The sequence below is a fragment of the Mugil cephalus genome, chromosome 2 (genome assembly GCF_022458985.1).
Source record: "Mugil cephalus isolate CIBA_MC_2020 chromosome 2, CIBA_Mcephalus_1.1, whole genome shotgun sequence".
In the NCBI taxonomy this organism is placed as follows: domain Eukaryota; kingdom Metazoa; phylum Chordata; class Actinopteri; order Mugiliformes; family Mugilidae; genus Mugil; species Mugil cephalus.
Window position 1 is genome coordinate 26,659,939 of NC_061771.1, and position 22,324 is coordinate 26,682,262.

Genomic DNA, 22,324 nt, shown 5'->3' on the forward strand with positions numbered 1-22,324 from the left:
TCTAGTGAGTGACATCACAATTTGTTTGTCCGTACTATATATATATATATATATATATATATATATACATATATATATATACAGTCAGTGTTTTTTACAGAGTGAGTCAGACTGACAAGTAGAAGTAGAAGAGTACAAGGAGAAACTAAAAGGACGCACAGCTGGTGATGTTACATGAGAGTTTGGAAATGAATATGAACCGACGCAGAGGGACATAAAAGTGTTTTAGACTGGAGCAGTTCTGTCACAGGTGAGTTAGCTGCTGTAATGACTGAACATTAGAGGCACCGTAGTCAGGTTGGAGTGGAAAACATTAGGCCGTGAAGACAACTGTGACCTGCAACGATAACGAGCCGCTAAGTTGCACTGGATGACGACATCAGCTACGTTTAAGTTGAAAACGTGTGAGCAGGTTAAAACCACATGAAGAAAAACACAACAGTGACTGAAAGGAACATTAGGGCTAAAAACATGGCACAGGATGTGAGCGAACGTAGCGCACAAGCACAAAATGTAACAAACTAAAAAGCTAAAAAAGACAGAGAATTTATTTCATGTTATTATTTTAGTCTGATTTTGAACACATCACCACAACAAACAGAAGTTCAGAACAGAAGCAATTAGTATTAAAAACTGACCAACACAGAGGCATGTCTTTCAATCACAACACAACTATTGTCAACTAACTAAGTGTCTTTTTCCATTTTATTTATTTTTATGTTTTGATAACTTAGTGGTGGTTCTGCCTAACAGGCAAATGTGTGTTCGAAAGTTTTGATATTTCAAACTCAAATTCCATAAAGCTCCATTTTTACACAAACTGTTACGTTGTTACCATTAAGGGACATAAGTGTCCTCTTCAAAAACACTGTAAAAATAGCACGGTAATATTTTTTCTACTTTCTTTGTAACATAAATCTTTTAATCTACTTCAGTACTAATGACAAATACCAAAAGTTTGATTTATTTGTATCTTTTAACCCTTTGTTTGCCAGTATTTGTGATGGCAGCAATTTATTTTGGTAATACATATTTATCTTTTTGTAGTTTCCGATTTACAAAAACTGTTGCCATTAAGGTACAAAAGTGTAATCTTAAAAAACGCCCTAAAAATAGCATTTGTTAATGATGGTTATATTATTGGGGCCTTCAGCCCCCCTAAAAAACCCCTAACGATGCCAGTGGATTGTGTTCGCGAGGCGTGGACGGCTTGTGTGTAGCATCGCCAAGTACCACTTTTATTTCATCTGCCAAGGTCGAACCCCCGGCTCTCTCACTCTCACTCTCACACTCTCGCTCTGGAAAGAGAAATGAAACTCACGCTGCAGAAAAGAAACAGTGGATCCATCTGAAACGGAGCCGTGTGTGTGGGTACAGTTATCAGAGACAGATAAATCTAGGACACGTCCTCTTTATCCGTTTAAGCGGCCTGGTACTTTTTCATTTGCTCTCTAATTAATCAGAAGCGTGCGAGGAGGGTTGCGTCTCTTTATTTGTGCGTCTCGTTGCATTCGCGTGGTTTTACCTCGCGGGTTTTTCAGCCCAGAACCGAGTTTCCTGTCACCAGCGCCGCATAAGAGAGTGAATTACTTCGTGTCAGGGCCCCGCGGGGCCACGGTCGACGCCGCACGGGAGCCGCTCATCACAAAAACAGCAATTAACACCCGAAAAACCACCATTTACACTTAGACGTGTCCCGATATCGCCTCAGAGATACGGACGAAAAGCTCAAAGAATATCTAACCGAAGCTCTCCTTTTCATCGTTTACTCCAAATGAGCCGATTAATCTACAGCGTTCGTATAGAAAATCTAATAATCTTTTGGAAAAACGTCCCAGAGCCCATAAACGCGCCTTTAAAAGCGGCCGCGTGATGTGAAGATCAGTGTTAACGATATAAAACAGAGAAAAGCAGCAAACCTTCATATCAGAGCCATTAAGTTTAGGGAATTACAGGGTTATTATTGCAGCTAAATAATAAAAAGAACATTGCTGCCGATAACAAAAAGAAATGAAGGCACAGAAAACTGTTATTAAATAAGTTTATTTTTAAGTGAAATGTAGGGAGCATTTATTAAAACAGGCAAAGTGGAAATCACTGAACTAAAAGACACAGACAACCTCTTGGTCATGTTCCCGATCTGTTAATGCGTCTTCGACCGTCTCGTTTTCTTTTCACGGCTCCACGTTGTAAACGGAGAGGTCGGACGCCATGGTGACGTGCAGTTCCCACGGAAACTGGTTGACGGGCCTCTTGACCCCCTGCTGACCTCTGCTCTCCCGGATCATGAGCTGGACGTCCTCGTCGTCCAGGAGGCGGATCAGGTCGCCCTCCGGGTCGCGGTAGTTGATGGCGATGTCGTCCACCTGGAAGACATTCCTGAGAGGGGGGTGGGGGACGAGGGGGACAGAGACGGTGACTTCAGAATTTTTTTTTTTTTAAATTGAGCCGAAGTTTGACACGATTAGAGCAAACGTGGGATTAACATAAAACAGGTGTTGAAGAAGTTACTAAATACAAAAACAACTTCATAACAACAACAAATGATCTTCACTTTAATTCAGATGTTACAGCAGCAGATATATATATAAGTTTACGGTTTATAAGTAGTAAAGGCAGCAGTCAGCCATAACATTATGACCACCTTCCTAATATCGTGTAGGTCTCCCACGTGCCTCCAAAACGGTTCTGAGTCATCAGAGAATGAACGTGGGCTTGTGCCGCTTTTCATGTTTTTTCATTTAGGAGTGTCACTGCTATGGGGGGGTCTGGTCTGGTCTGGTCTGGGTCTAGGTGGGTGCTACATGTCCAAGTTACATCCACAGTAACGCCAGATCCAAGAGTTTCCCAGCAGAACACTGAACTGTCACAAGATGATCAACATCATTCACTTAGATTAGATTAGATTAGAATAGATTAGAGTCTTTATTGTCATTGCACGGTAGGTACAGCTCTCCTAAATATACAATAAATATATACAATAAATAACTAAACTAGACAAGGCGTGTACAACAAACTAACTAAAAGGACACTATATACAAATTACAATGTAAACAGGACTGTATAATATTGCACTTGTTTGGGGAAAAGGAAGAAAAAACTTATTGCACAGTCATTATTTTCATGAAAGTGAAACGTTGTGGCTCAAATGACAACGTATCTCCTGTCGGTGGTTTTAATGTTATGGCTGATCGGTGTAACAGTAGAACAGTATTAGCTAACAGCCAACTACGGTTTGTTGAGACGCACATAGATTTTCTGAGCTTAGTTCTGTGTCGTAGTGCTTCACATCATTAACTGAACTTAGATGCAGGTTTGCAAAATTTGTCGCTTGTCATTATTATTAAGGCAAATAAAACCAAATCATTACAAATAAGCTTCTGTTGCTACATTACACTTTTATTGACCCCCCCCCCCGTGTGCGCTTTAATGTTATATTTTCTTCACCACATTGTGTTGTACAGGTAGTTTAGCAACATTCACAGTTGTTCTGTTTCTCACCAATTCTTTGCTCCTTCCCTTTTTTTTTTGCAATCATCCCTTCTCTTTTCTTTTTAACTGTCTCCTCATTCCTCCACCACCTCCACCACCGCCGCCGCCGCCCTCCCCTCGGCTGCTCGCCTCACCCTCCCTCCCTTTATCAGCGCTAAGCCATATTAAAACTTAAGACCAGGGTCTCATCCATCCTACTCCAGGGCACAATAGGCCCAAACACAGAAAAACAATAATGAGCAGATAAGCGGCGGAAACTGATTATGAATGGGGAGGGCTAATCATCATAGCGTTCACCAATCTAAATTACCAGATAATGAGAGATAGAAGGAGAGGGAGAATGAAAGAGAACAAGACAGAGGAGAACAGATATGATAGTGTAATGAGCATCCGGTGATGGTGGTGCTGTGGGAGAGAGGACGGGGGAGGGAGGGGGGGAGTCGAGGTCCCAGAGGAACTAATCTGACGAGCGGTGATGATTGGCAACTGGTAATTTGCAGTTTGCAGCGACAGGCTGAATATTCTGCCCCTTTCGGTGAATTGACGGACTTATACCCGTCCTCGTTTATTTGAGAAATGTTACTGCAGCCTCAGCAACACGATGCTGACGAACCGAGGAAGTGAAACGCCGAGAAGGTTCTCAAAGGTCGGGCAGAGTGAGCGCCCCTTTGGACAAACATTAGAAATGGAAATCTGCTCCTCTGCGCACGGAGCGGACAACAAAAGCCGGGGACTTATTATTTAAATCACCGTGTTTCAAAGTCTAATTTATTTCGAGTTGGTACCCGGTGAACAATTTTCCCGTCGTCGTAATGATAAAAGAAGCGTAATGTCAGCATGCTGCATAAATGTGACGGTTTTCGTGCAGAAACTGTCAAAGTTACAAAACTCCCAGTGAGGATTAAGGAAAGTGAGCAAATTCACAATCGACTAATCTGTCTCAAGGTGAATTATAATCCTCGCAGGATATAGAACAAACCCTTTGTACTTTTGATTCAGATCACAAAAAAAAAAAAAAAAAATGAAATTGAGATTTAGAAGATTTAGAAACCCTGTGTAGAGCAGCAGGAAGAATCCGTCCTCACTGAAGGGTGAATATGTAATAGATGTGAACTTCCATGTATTATCAGACAGACTTAACACGCTTCGGTTCTGTGTTCACAAATGTTGGAAACGTACATAAGAAGTTGAATTTTATGGACAAAGAAGGAGAAAAACAGTATAAATCCAGCTGCTATTATTTATTGAATTAATTTCTGGAATCAAATGAACTTCTAGAAGTGACTCAATCAGAAGAGATTTGGCTCATTGACATTTAGATTGAGACTTAAATCAGTAAGAAAAACTGAATGTGACGTGTCTGTTGTCTGGACCTGTGTAAAAGGAAATGGAGCGTCTGAGCTGATGCTGATTGGTTCTGAGCTGGTCATGTGTTTCATTGGCGCCATGTTAGACACATCTAACCAATATTCACCCGTAGAGAAGTGGCAATAACAGAGAATAAAGTTGGATTAAAACTTAAAATACGCCACAGTGCTCAGCCTACGGCTTCAACACAGGATGAGGAAAACACGGAGGAAACTCCACCGTTTCCCCAGTGAACAAAGATGGAGAACGTTATGGGAGCAGAAGATTAAAAGGAAGAACTGGATGTCAACTGATTTCTCCCTATTATGTGATGAGGTAAATGTCAATGTCTCTTTGATGTTTGTTAAGACTTTATATTAATTAATTAATTATATTAATGTGAACCTTGATTTCAAAAACACCCAGCACCACTTTACAAATGTATGAAGCTTGATGCTAACCTAGCCTTATGCTAACCTTATGCTAGCCTTATGCTAGCTAGTTATCTAGACTAAAGGCTAAGAAAAATAGCAGCTACTGTCATATATACTGGGAAACTCATGTGTGAATGTAATTTATGTCCATGTAGGTAGACAAATTCAATTGAAGTGTAACCTCGGTTAATACTAAGTTACTGTGGCTAGTGTGCTAACAGTAAGACTAGTTTAATTTTCACTATTTCTGACTATTTATAATTTTTAATGGCCTTGGATGAACACGGACACTGAGGAGAAGATAAGAACAGCTCCATGACTGATGAGGTGATTGGGCTATAAAGTCAAGTCAGGCTCATTTAAGATATTTAAAGGAAGTAGATGCTGGGATATTTAACTCTGGGCCTTTTACATATTGACAGACGTTGGTAATAACATTTATAGGCCTGTTAATGGTGAAAATAAGACAGAAAATAAGACATTTATTTTAACGTAGGGTCACACTGTAGAAACTTCCCTCTGATGTAGCAAACATGACGCCCATAATTTGAGTTGACCAGACTCTCTCTAATTACGACTCTGAAACCACAGCTAGTAGAGCTCCCCCTGGTGTCTGGCTGCAGTATAGGTCATAAGCTCCACCCCCTCCATGTTAGTGGATGGGACTTGGGTCAAACTAAAACACTTAAGTAGACGTTTTTGTCATTTTAGTTAGTTAATATCATACTGATGCAAACTCAAGTGTCCATTTTTTCAAACTCGCAAGATGGCACCGCCCATATCGTGAATTTGACCAATGCAAGGAAGTGGGCATGCATTGTCCATATTTATATACAGTCTGTTGTTCAGGAGGCACTAGAGCTACTATTAGCTGGGAGGTGAGGAAGCTAGGAAGAGCTCCATAAACCGTCACACAGAGCTGGTCTCCTGTTGATTTAATTGTGAAAATATGTGTGTTTGATGAGAGGAGATGAAAATAAAAATAAAAATAAAACAAGAAGAGCGCTCCCTCTACCGTACAGCGTGTCCTCTGAAGTATGTTTTGTTGAAAAGCTCGGTTGGAAAGCTGCCCAGGATACAACCGGCGCTAAAGGCTACAAGAGCTCACAGGTAAATGGCCGACTAATGGCGCCGTGTCAGCGACGAAACCTGAACAGATGGGAAGTTTTAACAGACCGTAGTTGTAGGACACATGTCCCAGTCCTCCCTCTCTGTAATGGCCCAACTAGAAAAGGTGTATTTTTCCACCTTTACAAGATGCTACACACTGACAAAAGGAAAAACTTGTTTCAGAAACAGGTTGAATAATCCAGAGGCTGGATAAAAATATATATATTATGATCTATCATGACACTAACGTGAACCTGTAAATACGCCTAATTGTCATCACTCTGATCTTTCATCAGATCCGTCATTATCACATTTTTCTAAAGGTGTGGTAATTTGCTCATAGCTGTGATGTTGGACGCAATTATTTCCTCTTCCGCGACTCGGCAAAGCTCGGCTCTTAACACCTTCTGTTAATGTTTCCCATATGGGTGTAAATGCAATGAAAGCATGACACCAAAAAACACACTTTAAAAGACACCTTTGTTTCTCCGGAATAAACAGCTTCTGCATTATTAAAGCAACGACGATAGAGGAGAAAGAATATGTTTTTTTTACCTCATGCGAGACAGAAGGTCCTTGTACGTTGGCTGGATGGTGATTTCCTCTTGTACACACACATCTCTGTGTAAGAAGAAACACAAACTTCAGACTGAAGCACATTCATAAAAAAAAAATCCGACCGTCTTCCTGAAGTGGATGGTAACTTAATATGCTGTAATTTAGTTTTCTTCACATATTTATAACGTGGATGGTGCAAATCTTCATATTATTTCATGATTTCATTACGTCTTTACATTTTCCAGAACAAATCCTCCAGTTGTTGGCCTGTTGAGCAGCTACTTAGACAAGTTGTGTAAACGACTTCCCCTGTTGTAACGAGGAGCAATGCAATCTGAAGAGGCATCCGCTAACGCTAGCAGGGGAACGGTTGAAATCAACAACTTCATCAAACGTCCTCTGGTAAAAAACAAACTAACAGATGACTGCAAATCAAAAATTTTATAGTGAATTTTATTGTTAAAGTTATTAGACTTTTAGCTGCGGTACAAAGAGGAGGCTACGCTAAAAAACACGGCTACACTATCCAATCCTACAACAAGCATGTGGAGTACTATTAAATGCTACTCACGGTGCTGAGTTGCAGCCTGTTTTTATACAGGCTATACATATCTGTAGCTCATGTAGTAGTATTCATGTCAATAATATAGATTTTATTGTTGCAAAGCTTTACTTTCTACTGTGTTTTTGTTACTGATGGACTAGTTCATTTCTTCCAGCAGATCACGTTTTATGCCGACGATGATATCAAATACAAGAACAAGAATTTTTGACCACAGCAATGTTAAACAAACAAACAAACAAAATCATTACCCAGCGCTGACCCCAACCAAATAATCATATCTACTTAGAATTTTACATGTAAAGTATGAAAAGTAACTATATTGTGTGGCCATGTACTTTCTACTGTGGTTTTATCATCAGAGACTAGTCGGTGTCTTCTCTACTTTTATCACACGACAGTCGACTTTAAAAAAAAATAAAAACTTGTGCCAACCTTAGGACACAGTCCTCACAAGACCGTCTTTTAATAGACTCCTGACACCTACACACCAGACTTTAACCTACAATATCAACCCAGCGTTGGGTTCAAGTGAGGCCAGTGGAAGTGTGCTGACCCCCATCACAGAAAATAGATGGGAAGCGCCTAAAAACAGAATATATGTCACCTGGTGTCGACTCCGGAGGGGGTGAGCAAGAAGCAGCGGAGGCAGCTGTACGTGTGGACTCCACCTTCACCTTCCGAGTCACTGTCTGGGAGGGGCTTAATAATCTTCACAAAGGATTCTGGGAAGATACCTGTCTGATTATTCACCGTCCCCTGAAGAAGAAGAAGAAGAAGAAGAAGAAGAAGAGGAAGAAGCAGCAGGGGGGATAAAGATGTGATGAGAAAACAAATGAATAAAGTCTCAGATGATGCAGCGATGAGGGAACGATGAAGAGATGTGTGTGTGATTCCAACACAGAGAAATCCAAGAAAGCAGCACAGAGCTGCATCTGGAGAGACGTTTCTCCGACTAATTAGCCTCCTCGTAATATGCTGCTGGTGTTGGAGGCACTCAACACAACCGTATACAGCCTTTGTTACTACACCCCTGGTGTCTCTGGGCTGTGGAAAACACATGCAGAGACACTTTCATATCCTGCACGTTCACACGCGAGCTGGAGAACAAGGCGGCAGCATTATGTAAAAAGGGTTTTTATTTCATCGAGCTGAAGTTTAAATTGTTGACAGTAAAATGATAATAGTGTCTCAGAAGTTGTACATTCAGCCTCTTTAATCCAAATGAATTGTATGTTACATAATGGGTGCGATGGAGACGATCGAAGGGAAACAATAAAAGGAAAAAGGGCTTTTTCTTGCAATATAGCTCTGTTAAGAAATCATATTATATCTCCTCAAATTTCAAACACGTGGAGCAGTGAGGTGGCCATAAACATAGGTGCCTCTACCTTTAAACATAGCTTGATGTAGTAGGGACAGTGAATCAAGAAACATTTTAGTCTCAGTACTTAGCTGATAGGGAAATCTAAAATATGTTGGATTTGTGTAAATGTGCTTTTAAACACATTTAATTTTTGGTGGAAAAATGAAAAAAAATACATGAAAAATGTCTAATCAACCAAAGACTTTTTAAGACCTACGGTTTAGTTTACAAATGAAAAAAATGATTCGTTGTCTCCTGCACTTCATTAAACCAAGCAGACTCATCACTGGGCTAAAGATATTTCTGCTTTTACGCAGCTTTTTTAAAATTGCACTTACTTGGAATAAACAAAAACAACATTTCTGAATATTTTAACATTTAGCCCCTCGCATGGATCATGTTAAAGTCATGAATCTTGAACGTGTCCACCTCTTGTATCCGACAAACAGGCCTTTCACACATCAGGTAACGACATCATGCTAAATAAAGTGGAGTAAAGTTGTCAGACCTGACCAGGCTCCTTCAGACCCACAGACGACATTATTCGCTGCTTTCAACGGTCGACCAGTTCTGACTTTTCAGTTCCCCTTTTAAGCCACGAGCATTTCTCTGCATCAACACTTCATCACAACATCACCGCAGCAACTGGTGCCGTTTCTCACCGGCGGATTTTTGGCCGTCGTCTTTCTCAATTTTCTGCGGAACCGTCGCTTCCCTTTTGTTGCGTTTGACACATTTACCTTGTTGCGCCAGTTGGACTCGTCACGTTTTCCACCCACAGCCGCTCGGTCCACTGACTAAGTCTGAGGCACTCGGTCGACTTTTCACAACTTTTAACAAAAGCAAACTACACGGATGCAATGTTGCCCTAAAAAAACAACAACAAAAGCATTTTGCTGCGTTGCATAAGGATTAACAACTTATGGTTTTGTTTTTTTTCGTTACAACTTTTGTGTCTCTCTGCAGAACGCCAGGGGCAGGTTAAGTGCATCCTCCTCCTCCATGTTGATCCTCACATCAGCCTCCACCTCCTTTCTCTCTCTCTCTCTCTCTCTCCCACTCACTCCCGGGCAGCTTCTCTCTTCTCTCACACTCCATCTCAACACCTCGCGCACTTTCATTAAACACGTTTCCTGACCTTTCTCTGTGACAAAGCACAATTTCTATGACAACTATTTGCCTGCGCCCGAATTCACGTGTTGCGCTTTTTTTTTTGTGTTGGGCGGCTAATTAAAACGTCCAGGTCTGAGCGGCGTGCGCGGTGTCTAATCAGGACACTGTGTTCATTGAGTAATTGTTCCTGTAAAGGAAACTGGAGCAGGGCACTTTTTAACCGCACCAGTGAAGTTACGCCCTGGTCACTGGAGTTGGCTTCAGCCAAGAGGGGATGGCGCTATTTTTAATGCAGTATTTTAGTTGTATCGTATCTTCTATTATTAACTTGACTGCAGTGATACATGAAGGGACAGTTTGCGTATCTCCTTCACCGCATTTGAAGGTTTAACCATCAGTATAAATGTATTTAAAAAAACAAAACTAATGAATGGATACACAACAACGGTGCTTAAAAGTATTAGTTTTTGTATTTGTTTATTCAGTAAAGTGAGCCAATATTACATAGCTGTATTAAAGTCTATCTGTACCAATGAGGGAAATGTCCAAAACTGCAACCACTACTTACTTTTTTTAAAAGATCTCACAAACACTGGTTTTAAAATAAACATTTATATGACATGTACTCACATAGTATGAGTGGTTTTCTTAATCTGATGCATACTCTCAGAGTTCTTAGTCCACTTATTTATTAATTTTTTTAAATTATGGGTCAAATGTTTTCTCGTTATATTGTCTGTGTCTGGCTCTGTAATTGTCTATTGTATGATTGTTGTATTAAAGTCTACTGTGTCTGTGTTGTGTATCTGTAGGGCTGAAGTTTAGCATCAGTGCTAAGTCCAGCGTATTTACACATTTACACTGATGGTTAAACCATCTGTGTTGAATAATGTGCACTGTCTCGGTTCACTAAACTAATAAAGAAGAAGAACAAACATGTAATGAGACTCAGGTGATGTAAAAAACAATAAATCAAGCCTTTCTGACATTCTGATCTAAACCACACATGCACGGAGACGTGCATGATGGTGTGAACCAAGGATCTTTCTGAGGACCTCACAGAAATAACTGCTGTTGGTTTTCAGGCCAGAAAAAGGTCAAAAACCATCACGAAAGATACAAACTCACTGCTGAGTTTATGCTTCACAAGATAAAAAGCAATAAGAACGTAATGTATTACTTATGACCTGTTACTGTAATTTCAAGGTAATTAGTTACATTATAATATTACTGTCTCTGAACTGTAGGGCATTACATTACTTTTGCATTATCCTGAAGCTACTTTCACCAAAATAACTGGAAATATGTTCTCAACAGATCTTACTGCATTCAGTGTAGCTCACGTCCACATCCAGTAGAAGGTGAAACGTGGAATGGATGATGACTAAGCCAGGCTAACACAATTATGTCTCCTGGTTTAAAAGATATTGTGATAGAGATACTGTAGATTTAAGTGTATTCATATTTAAATCAATATTGCTAGAAGCTGCTGCTGTAACCGAGCACCTAAAGGAAGCTGGCACCGCGCCACACGTTTCCTTAAATGACTTGTGCTATTTCGTGAAGTGCAGAGATGTGTTGGTTTCAAACTGAACTTAACTACAATGTTCTTCGCATCCTTTTCTCTGGCGAACTGAAAACAATGAGCATATGTCCATCTCCTCCCACAATCAGCTGTTCTCTAGAACGAACAGGAATTATTTTTCTCCTCTGCTAATCTCAAATTCATATAAAAACACACGACTTAATTCATTTAATTCATTTTGAGTTTAAAATCCACTGTAACGCGTTTGAAACCGAGTAAAATATCACACTTGTGTTTTTGTAAAGCGTTACATCACCGCGTTACAGCAAAAAGTAATGCATTACAAAAGTAGTTGCATTACTCAGGTCGAGGACAGCATTGAATGTCTTACAACTCTGCCCTCGACCGTGTTTCAGTCGCCGTCCTGGTGTCCAGTTTCCCATTTCATTTTTATTTCTAATCTTTCAACCGTCCACAGCTGATGCCGCTGCACGGCGGAGGTGTGTGGGCCAGACCATATATATATATATATGTATATATAAAACAGATGTTAGCTTGTTAACTCGTTGCAATAAATTATAAACCAGCCGCGTCCATGTTGCCGCGGCAACCTGCTTTGGCCACAGACCGGGACTTTTCACTGGCTCTTACGCTCCGTGCACAACATCCTGAGGTCCTAACATTTGGGCTGAAGGATAAAGAGCAGAGACGGAGACTTTGTGCTGGGAATGAGATGCAGGTTGATCCAGGCTGCAACAAAGTCTCCATGACACTTATTCTCTTTCTGTGCTTTCACTTTTTTCACTCTCATCTCTTCCTCTCTCTCCCCCCTTTTCCTCTCCGGACTGTTCATCGTCCTCCCTCCCACCCTCTCTTATTTACCCTCCCCATCATTTCTCCATCTCCTCCTCCATCAATCCCCTCTCTCCCCCCCCCCCCGTCCCGACTCGTCCCATCTTCTCCTTCAGCATCTCCACCTCCTCTACATTTTTCCCTCCAAACCTCCAATCTCTGCCTTCCACTCTCTCACCTTTTCACTGCCTCTCCGCTTCTCTACCTCCCTCCCTCCCTCTCTCTCCCTCTCTCTCTCTCCCTCCCTCCCCACCTCCCTCTCCTTCTCTCCCTCTCTCCGTTCTCACCTCCAGCCAGTCGGTGTTGACTCGTCGCAGCAGGAAGATCACCTCTCCCCTCTTCAGGTTCAGCTCCGCCTTGCCGTTGCCGCGAAAGTCAAACATCGCCTGAGACAGGAGAAGAACGAGCAAACACACAGAGAGAGAGTGAGAGAGAGAGAGAGATAAGTCAGCCAGAGAAGAGAGGAACGAAAGACGAGAGAGAGACGGACTCAACAAAAAAGAGGGAGCGATGACAGGTAAGACTTAACACACTTTTTTTTATTCGTGGTGATGGAGAATCTGTGAGCGTGTGGGTTTAAGAGAGAGAATGAGGGATGATGGAAAAGATCCGTCCTCAGCTTGAAGAAGCCGATATTTTTTGAGTTAAAAGAGATAAATGGTGCAAAAAGGATTTTACAGCGGCAGAGCTTTGTGTGTGTGTGTGTGTGTGTGTGTGTGTGTGTGTGTGTGTGTGAAAGCAAAGACATGAGAAAAGAAGGATTATTTCACGTGTCTGCAGATTAATGCATGTAGGTGTGTTTGAATCTGTCCGAGTGCAGGTTAATGGCCGGTTATCTGATGGTTATGTGTGAGTGACATACGCTCATCCAATCCCTCTATACGTAAGAAGTTGCAGGAAAATGCTTAATGATAACAACAATAATCACCGTTTCTGTTGATCAACTTCACAAAATGACACGTCATTCGCTGAGTGCGCTAGTTCTGTGGCATCGGTGCATCCGTGTGCGTCGGATCAGGTGCAAAAAGGGGGAATAAGGACGCTGGAAAAGTCAAAACTCCCTCAGCCTGAGGGGGCGCTGCACCGCGATGCAAAGTGTGTGTGTGTGTGTGTGTGTGTGTGTGTGTGTGTGTGTGTGTGTGTGTGTGTGTTTGTGCGTGTGTGTGTGTGTGTGTGTGTGTGTGTGTGTGTGTGTGTGTGTGTGTGTGTGTTCGGAGGAGTCGCTGGGCTCTCGACACGGCCTTGAAAACATGAGTGAGGCTGAAACACGCGCCTGTCGTGGATCAATTTGCATTTCAAGTGTAACTGGGTAAGAGTCCTTAGCGATGCCTTGAAGCTTTTACCAAAAGGGGGCAGATGATACACGTGGTATCACCGCACACACACGCAAAGAAAGAAAGAAAGAAAGAAAGAAAGACGCAGTGAGACTAAAGTGAGTTAGAGAATCTGAGAGGAGGGAAAAAAAAAGGCTAAAAGAGTGGGAGAGAGGTGAAGAAGAGGAGGAGGAGGAAGGAGGGGGAGGAAGGAGGAGGAGATAAGAAAAGTTAAGCAGAGGTACAGAGCTGCAGGAAGCTGTTGTCTTTCACAGTGTGTAACCGTGTGCGATCGTCCTCACAGAATCATAAGTGAGTGTAAACGAGCTTCTTAAGCCACGACTGCCCCAAGTCTTGCTATTTTTTATTATTTACTGTCCCAAGTCTTTATTATTTACTACACAAATGGTCTGAAAGTCCACCACTGTCAACCACTGGACGTAAACCTAAATTCACAGTGATCCTGATGAAACACCTTCAATTCAGACGCCAAATCAGCCTCTGCAGCAGTTTCTATTTAGTGCTAATTAGCGACACCTAGCATTGTAACAAGCTAAGCTAAAAGGGTGGACACAGGTAAAATACACCAGTGTGGTGCAGCAGTGTGCTGACATACTCTAAACAGTACGACCTCACAAGGGCAGACGTAGACTTGATCTTATCGCAGTTAGAAAGAAAACGACGTTTCACTCCAAAAGAAAGCTAAAAGAATACGTAATATATTCTCAGCAATACTATTAAATCAGGGGTCTTTAAAGTTTTACAGGCCAAGGACCAACAAAACTGATGGAGAAGCAGGAACTCCCCACCTACTACATGTGTTCTATGTTAAACTTGGCCTAATGCTGTTGATATATATATATATATATACATTATCATTGTCATTTTGCATTCAAATATGTTGGATTCACGTTAATGTGTATTAAAAAAAACATATATAAAAAATGTCTAATCAACCAAAGATTGCCCCCCTGCAGTACCTCCGTGGACCCTCTAGGGGTCCTGGGGGTCCCTGTTGAAGACATAAGCTCTAAATAGTCAATAATCCATCTGTGTCTGTGGGATCTGCAGATAAGCAACTGTTTGCTTAAACGTTAACTTCTATGACCTTATGTTATCTCCATGGGGGAGTTTATAGATGCTGATTTCAAATTTCTATCCCAGCTGATGTAATTATGTGGTAAATAGTTGATGCCAAACTCTTTAAATTCACTGTGCAACATATTGAGAGGCTCGTGGTTCCTGAGCTGATTATCTTTAGTAAATTTGATCAGAAACTGTGTCTGTGTCAGGGAGGTGAGTTCTGATAAGGGACCCAGGTGCAGGACAGAAGGCGATGAGGCCGAGTTCAACCAAAAAGTATTCAGTGAAAATGACAGAAAGAGCTGCAGACGGCAGGTAATCAAAAAAATCACAAAAAAAAAATCACAAGGACGCAAGAAATACCAAAAACGAGGACGGAGACGAAAGCATAGGGACAAAAATGATGCGACAGGGAACAAGGGAAAGGCAGGGCCACATAGATAAACATGGTGTATGGGTAGGTACCAATAAGCAAACAAAGAAAACGCAATAAACAGCAACAAAATAAAACAGGAACCATGAACATAATGGAACAAGACACAGAACCACGAGAGTCTGACATGTTGGAAATGATCGAGGTTTCTGGACAAAGACATGATTTTAATAAAGCAGTTACTAATCAACCACTGTTCGTCGTTCTGGGAGCAAATGTGATTGGATGTTATGGTGCATGTGGTGTGAGTCTATTAACAGCAGGACAAACTTGTTGTTGTTGTTGTGTAGGAGGAGGAGCTGATTGTCGCTCTGAAAAAGTGGCCTGCAGCTCCTCATCTAGCAGATCACTGCGGCTGCTCCATCTTGTCCCGTAAATACCAGAAATATTCCTGATTTCGTTTTGTGGACGCGTTTCTGATTCTAAACCTGTAATTGTTCTATTCATATTTATTTATTTATAGAGATCACATTAGCAGTGAGTAACGGGAACAGACACACAATCACAGACACACAATCACAGACACACAGTTTGCAATAACGCAGCAATAAATAACTGCAACAGTTTTATCACTTCATGAGCTCAGTCACGTTAAGGATTATTCTCTAACACAAGTATTTGTGTGAGAAGTGACGAGTGTGTGTGTGTGTGTGTGTGTGTGTGTGTGCGCTGCATGTGTGTGTGTGTGTGTGTGTGTGTGTGTGTGTGTGTGTGCGCTTCATGTGTGTCCGCTGAAAATGAGACACTGACTGGTGGCAGATTAATGAAGCTGGGGAGAGAGGGAGCTGGTTGGATTAAAAATCCACTGAGATTACCTTAACCCCGAGGACACACTCCCTCCTCCTCCCTCCCTCCTCCTCCCTCCCTCCCTCCTCCTCCCTTTGTATTCAGCGCTGCTATTTTAACGCCTCATTCCAGACGGTGTTTTATTATAGCGTTGACCTGCCGTTGGCCGTAATTTATAGATAATGTGAAAGCGCATTGAAATCACTTGTCCCCCAACGAAAACACCAAATGTGATGTGACAAAGTAATTCCCCCCTTTATCTCCACGCCTCCTTTTCATCTTCTCTCTCATTCATTCTTGGGCCTCTGACCATAAACTCACAGAGATGTTTGCTCCTACTAACGGTTCCAACACTCGCGCAAGGTCGGATTAATCGAAGAACAGCTGAAGGCACCAGTTTCTATCGTCGGTGAGGTGGCAGCGAACGCACGGCCTTCGTCCTTGGGAATCTGTCTTTAGTGACGTATCATGTCTAATTGTCCCCTCAGTGACTCCTCTGGTAATTTGAGCGGCCGTGCACAGCGAACAATAAGACCGTCCCGTCTCCTCTCGCTGCGTTTAAACGCGACACACGCTGTATTTATCCAGGGCAGGTATTCGGCGCTTGGTGCACTTTGGCCGATCGCTAAATGTAGCCGCACAACCCTTGGGTTCAGGAAGCCACAGGAGCAATCAGGCAGCACAATTAGTCTCGCAGTGACCCCCTCCCTTAATGAGCTTGTTAAACCCTCGGCTCGTTAGTGGGAGACTGAGATGAGAATTTCGTTTTTTCCTCGCTCTTCCTGACGTTTAATGAAAGTGTATTTTTTTAAGGCGATGGCCCATTTCCTGAAAGGCCTGGAGTGAAGGATCATAGGAGTTAAAAAAAAAAAAGCTTTTGTCTTTGTAGGTCACTACTTACAGGCACAGTGAGGTCAGGGGGTGTTCAGGTATTAGTCAGTGCCTCAATCAACAGTATTTAATGTAGGATTCCAACAACTCAATTTAAATATGTGGATTTTTATGGAATAAGGATGAGACCCAGAGCGTTAGCTGCACAAACGTCAAACAGAACAAACACCTCAAGAAAGAAGATCTGGTTCTTCAGCGTCAACCCCCAAATAAAACAGACGTTAATCCATCATCTCTCCAGTATATAGATAATAAGTTCAATAAATTCAAAATGTGCATTTAAAAGAATAATTAAAGAAACATGTTGTTGTTATAATCACTGTGTAGTCATGAAGGGTCTACACACACAATTTGTTCGTTTTGTTCGTATTAAACTAAAATGGAACGTGACTTTCAGTGTCACAGCTATTTTATTTAATTTAATTTGATTATTGTCATTAGTTTGCCGTTTATTGTGTTGTTTTTAAATTCAAGTTCTTTGTAAACTCTTGGGGTAAAGGGGCAGATTATATATTAAGTTTCTGCTCCTCTTCATTCAGATTTGGAAACGTTTGTGTTCATATTGAATTGTTTTGTTTTAATCAATGAATTAAATAATTAAAAAGTAAAAAGAGCTTTTCTGTGTTTAAGTGTTTGAGTTTAACTTGTCTCATTTTTATTTATTTTATGTAAACACTGCATATCGTTAGCCTAATAGCATGATTTGCTAAGTCATATGTGAACATTTTCGGAAAACGTTGGTATTTTTATTGAAATTGTAACAGTAAGTCAAAAAACGACTTATGCAATAATTAGGCTAACGATATATATGTTTACAGACATTAGCATTGATCCTGAATCATGTTGTAATTATACTGAACCATTGAGACGACTGTGCAGAAGATTTAGTTACTCAACACAACACGTTAGATATGTTTGGACAAACGTTTAACAGGGAAGATCTGTTAATTATTTAAAGGTTAAAAGGATCCGACTGCTCAGAAAATAATAGATTTATTTACTAATGACTGATACATGGATCGAATTAAAGAAAAGTTTGTTGTAGCCCTATAATCTAATGCCTATGTTCCTGAATTCAAAGCTTGCCTTAAAAAGTTAGCGGGCATCAAACTGGACAAAGATCAGCAAAGATCCATTCATTTGGTTAATTTACAGCCACATTAATTCATAGCTTGGCCGCCATTAAATAATTTCATTACAGTGCTAATAAATAATTGCCTTTTAGCAAATCCAGTAGACGTTTTTATTTGAAACAGTGTTTCTGAGATGTTTTAACTCCAGTAATAACTCCTCTGGAGAACATCTGCCACCATCTCTTCCATCATTTTCACCAGCTACTTGCAGCTCGTGTCGTCAAAGGTGCAGCGGCGTCTTTGTCACTGTGACTAACCGAACTGTGGCCACATCCTTTGAGGTGGACACTGTCACAACACTGGTGGTTTTCTTTTAACTAAATCTGTGGTTATTTTACCTTCATAGCTCGTTTGCATCATGACGTAACTGCAGTTAAGTTCCACGTCATAACACAGCTGAGAACAAACATCCTGTACGCGACCATATTCCTGCACATGAGTTTAGTTTCTTCACTTAGGCACGTCTCAATCTCAAATAAGATCTCACTTTTGCTTTAATGGCTGCTAAGTAGAAGGGCCCAGCGCTAGCTGATTAAGATCTGCTTGAATTTCAGTCGTCAAATATTATGGATTTTTTTTTTTTCCCTCTCCCCACCTCTTTTTTGTCCTTCATCTATTCCTGCTCCTTCTCCTGTCCCACTTTTTCCTCGACGCCCTCGGCTCGAGGAGCGTCGTTAAAAACCACGCTAAGCGGGAGCAGCCTGTCCCGTTGACCTTGTTTGAAGCCCATAGTACCGCAGCCAACAACAATTACTCATCACCGCGCCGTTCGGGGGCCGAGCCTGAGCTAAAAACCGAGCGTTAGTGCAATGAAGTGTCGTGGCGTAAAACGCTAACGCTCGAAACCAGCTCCACTGTGACAAATGCCTGCGCTCTCCTCTTATCCATCAGGCTCACACCAGCCATTGATCATTGTTTGGACGTGTTAAACAGCTACTTTCCTGCACTGAAAGGCACACACACACTTTTTCTTTTTCTTTTTTTTCCTGAAGAGAAGGATGTAGAGAGCTAAAATAAATGTTGAGTAGGCTGGCAGCTTCAGGAGTAGAGTACACCAGTGTTTTACTTATTGTGTGGGAGAGAGGGGAGGAAGACAGAGAAGAGAGTTGTTTCTCTTAGTTTGGCAATAAAAGATCAGTGGAGTGTGCAGGAAGAAAATACAGCGCATGAGCTACGCCTATCTCTCTCCTCTCAAGGTTAAGCAGGGAAAATGTGGGGAATGTGAAGCGCCTGGTGGATGAAGCACATATGTGTAACCTTTTAACATCTAAGCCTCAAAATGTGCACCGGGACTTATATTTGCTTATTTTGTCATGGAAATGTCATGTGAAAACGTGCTTTTACGCATTTAACCGAATCCAGCCATTATTTACGATTTAGTCCGTGTTATTGGAACGTAATGATCTTCGGGGAAAAGTGGAAGTGAGATGACAGTAATGACACCGTACTGGAAGCTTTAATCTACTGATGGTGGATCAAAGTCAGTCGTGATTGGTCCAATGGTTGCTGGGGGAGGCAAAAGTGCCGCCTCGCATTGAGGTTGGAAAGCCAGATCTTCTCTCGTGAGGTGCTTGTGCCATTTAAACGTCCCACATTATACATTTTTTCAACAATTCCATAGAGATGTCAGACGTCCAGCATCAGTGTTTTCAAAGTGTTTTACCCCAAGTTCAGCCTGGTTTCATCCAGTCCCTAGTGAGCTCCACTGAGAACAGGCTGCTTCTGTGTCTGTACCTTTAAATGCTAATGAGCTGTGTCTGTCCACGCCCACTCTGCGCTGCCGTCACCATGCGCTAATGTTTACGGTGGGTTTATAACTACGGCCGGTAGAGACGCTGTCGTTCGACGTTACCAGTCTGAACCAGAATCTGTCCCAGAGGGAGAGTTTCCTGGAGACATTCAGACTCTGTGGCTGCAGCAGAACGTTTCTGAACATGTTACTTCAGTTAGTTCGTACTAGCATGTAGCCAACGCCAGCTTCCGCTAACTGTGAGGGTAATAGTTATGGTCATGCTTTGCGCGGAGAAAAAATAGGGCCCACTTGATATTTTTAGAGGGCGGACTCATCTATCTGGGGGGCGGGTCAAAGGCACTATAGATGACAGCAGCAAATTAGGCCACACCCCCATTTGGGTGAAAACCAACCACTAGCTAAATACAACTCCCCCCAGAGACATCGTATATTTTCTGTTACTACCATTCGTCAGCAGACACACATATATGTATATATATAATGTCATTACTGAACGATGATCGACTACATTAAATAAAAAAATAAATAAATAAATAATAGGTACGTCCATCTAGCCTACCGACAAAGAAATAAGCTGGAGGTGTCATTTACTCTTACATCATTGAATCTCCGGGTTACATGTTAAGTTAATCATGACATAAATACAGCGTGAAGCCAATGTTAACCCTTTTATTAAAAAAAAAAAAAAAAACTGCTTTACAGTAACGCAACTCGGTGCTCTGTAGCATTATAACTAACAACTCTGATGACTGACATTAGCTAGCTAGCTAACTAGCTAACGTTAGCATCATCATGATTAAGTGTTTGCGAACACATATCGACAATCAGGGTCCCGTGGTTTTCCATCTTTGTCCGACCTGGTTTACAACCCGAAGCCATAAATTTCTACAGTTTTTATCCTTATCGTTTAAATAGTTTGAAGAACAATACACAACACAGCAACTTCTCCTTTGTTTTGACCCATAAGGGGGCGTGGCCTTTTCAGTGAGGTGGGGTGGTTATTACCCCGCATGACGTCAAGAAGGGAAAAATCTCAGATTCGCCTGTTTGAGCAAACATTCGCTATGAAGAGGAGCAACCAAGTGAGGGAAGTGAACTTCTAGGGCCTCATACACAGGCTCCACATATAACTGTTAGAAAACAGACGTATAAAGATAACTTTGCATAATATGGGACCTTTAAGGTTTTGTAACTGTGCATATTGTTTGTAAGGCACAACGTCTAAGCTTTCAGAAACGAAACCGTGAAAGTGCCACAGGAGACAAATTCATATATAAAGGGTTAAATAATAAAAATTTGGATGTATTTATTTTTTGTGCTTTACCCTCATGATGTCTTGTCTCGTGGTCACCAACATAGTGCCGGTGACATGGATATGAAGCCAGCTAATACGAAGGCTATCAACACATTTTATCGTGGTTATTTGCACGGTTTCCACAGTTAACACAAATTCACTGCACTTTTTTTTTGTAAACTGTTTGTTTTAAATGTAAACTGAAGGGATATTTGTTGAGAGAGAAGCGTCTGACAGGTTTGTGAAGGTGAACTTGGAGGGAGTATGACTGGATAAAAGGATTTACTTTTACCTCAGACGCTGCTTTACTATCTGATCGCTGTGATCATTTACTCCTGATCATTTCCAAGACCACGGGGTTTGGGCTGGAATCACAATAACAGAAACAAGGCAGCAAATAAAGTTAACTTTGACAGTCCTTAGATAATTCAAGATAATTAGATGATAATCTGCATGAATAAAGACTGAGAAATGATTCCTATGAAAATGATCCTAAAGACTGAATTACAGGCTTCAGAAGAATTCACACAATCAGGAGACTGGAGACACTATTTCACAACGTAACGCAAACAAACAGACAATGACAGCAGACAGGGTGTCATCCGTCAGTCTGACTGCACTATTAACATTAATACTCCCACACTGAAGTGATTACACACGGTTTCCTATGAGCCACGACTGAGTCATTTTAAAAATAGATATTTGAGACCATCGCTGAGCGTGTTTGTGCTCTAGTAATCGTCCGTCTGTGTGGGTTCTAGTTCAAGATTAACGATCTGAAAACGTGAGATTAGGGTTCGACTTTGTTCAGGTAAATTACTTACTAGTATAGACATGTGTGTGTGTGTGTGTTGAAGTCTTGGATGTGCTGACTGTACAAAGTATAAAAGATATGTTTGCCTCCAGGGAGAGTTTAATCATTACCAGGTCATTAGCACTTCATCCCTCTGACCTGACTGTATCCCCCTCCTCCTGCACCCGAAACCACACCAGCAACGCAACCCCACAAACACACAGCTCCCAGGTAAAACGACTGCAGAATATAAAGAGTGTTTCTTTTTTTTCTTTTTTTTTTTTACAGCAACAGCAGAGAGGCGGGCTTGAATAGAATAAAAATAAGAGGATGTGAAGGAGAGGAGGAGGGGGCAGAGAGGGATGCAACCTTGGGAAAAAAAAAAAAAAAAAGACAGTGGGAGGGGAGAGAGGAAAAAGGACGAAACTTTAAGTGATGTTTAAACGGAGACAGGAGAACGGGGAGGAGAAGATGAGACGGGGGGAG

The 22,324-nt window shown here is 41.5% G+C and overlaps 2 protein-coding genes across 2 annotated transcripts in view; one reads left to right on the plus strand and one right to left on the minus strand.

Moving 5' to 3' along the window:
* Positions 1-2,027: 2,027 nt before the first annotated feature.
* The window catches only part of ncf4 (neutrophil cytosolic factor 4), a 33,218-nt gene continuing 12,921 nt past the window's right edge, over positions 2,028-22,324 (minus strand). Inside the window, exons 7-10 of the mRNA XM_047578101.1 lie at positions 12,647-12,745; positions 8,111-8,262; positions 6,939-7,004; positions 2,028-2,379 (exon numbers count right to left, since the gene is read on the minus strand). Of these exons, the coding sequence (XP_047434057.1) occupies positions 2,175-2,379; positions 6,939-7,004; positions 8,111-8,262; positions 12,647-12,745 (522 nt within the window). The 3' untranslated portion in view covers positions 2,028-2,174. The remainder of the gene's footprint in view (positions 2,380-6,938; positions 7,005-8,110; positions 8,263-12,646; positions 12,746-22,324) is intronic.
* pvalb7 (parvalbumin 7) overlaps positions 12,737-22,324 on the plus strand; it is a 41,762-nt gene continuing 32,174 nt past the window's right edge. The window contains exon 1 of the mRNA XM_047578115.1: positions 12,737-12,876. Coding sequence (XP_047434071.1) covers positions 12,870-12,876 — 7 coding nt within the window. The 5' untranslated portion in view covers positions 12,737-12,869. The remainder of the gene's footprint in view (positions 12,877-22,324) is intronic.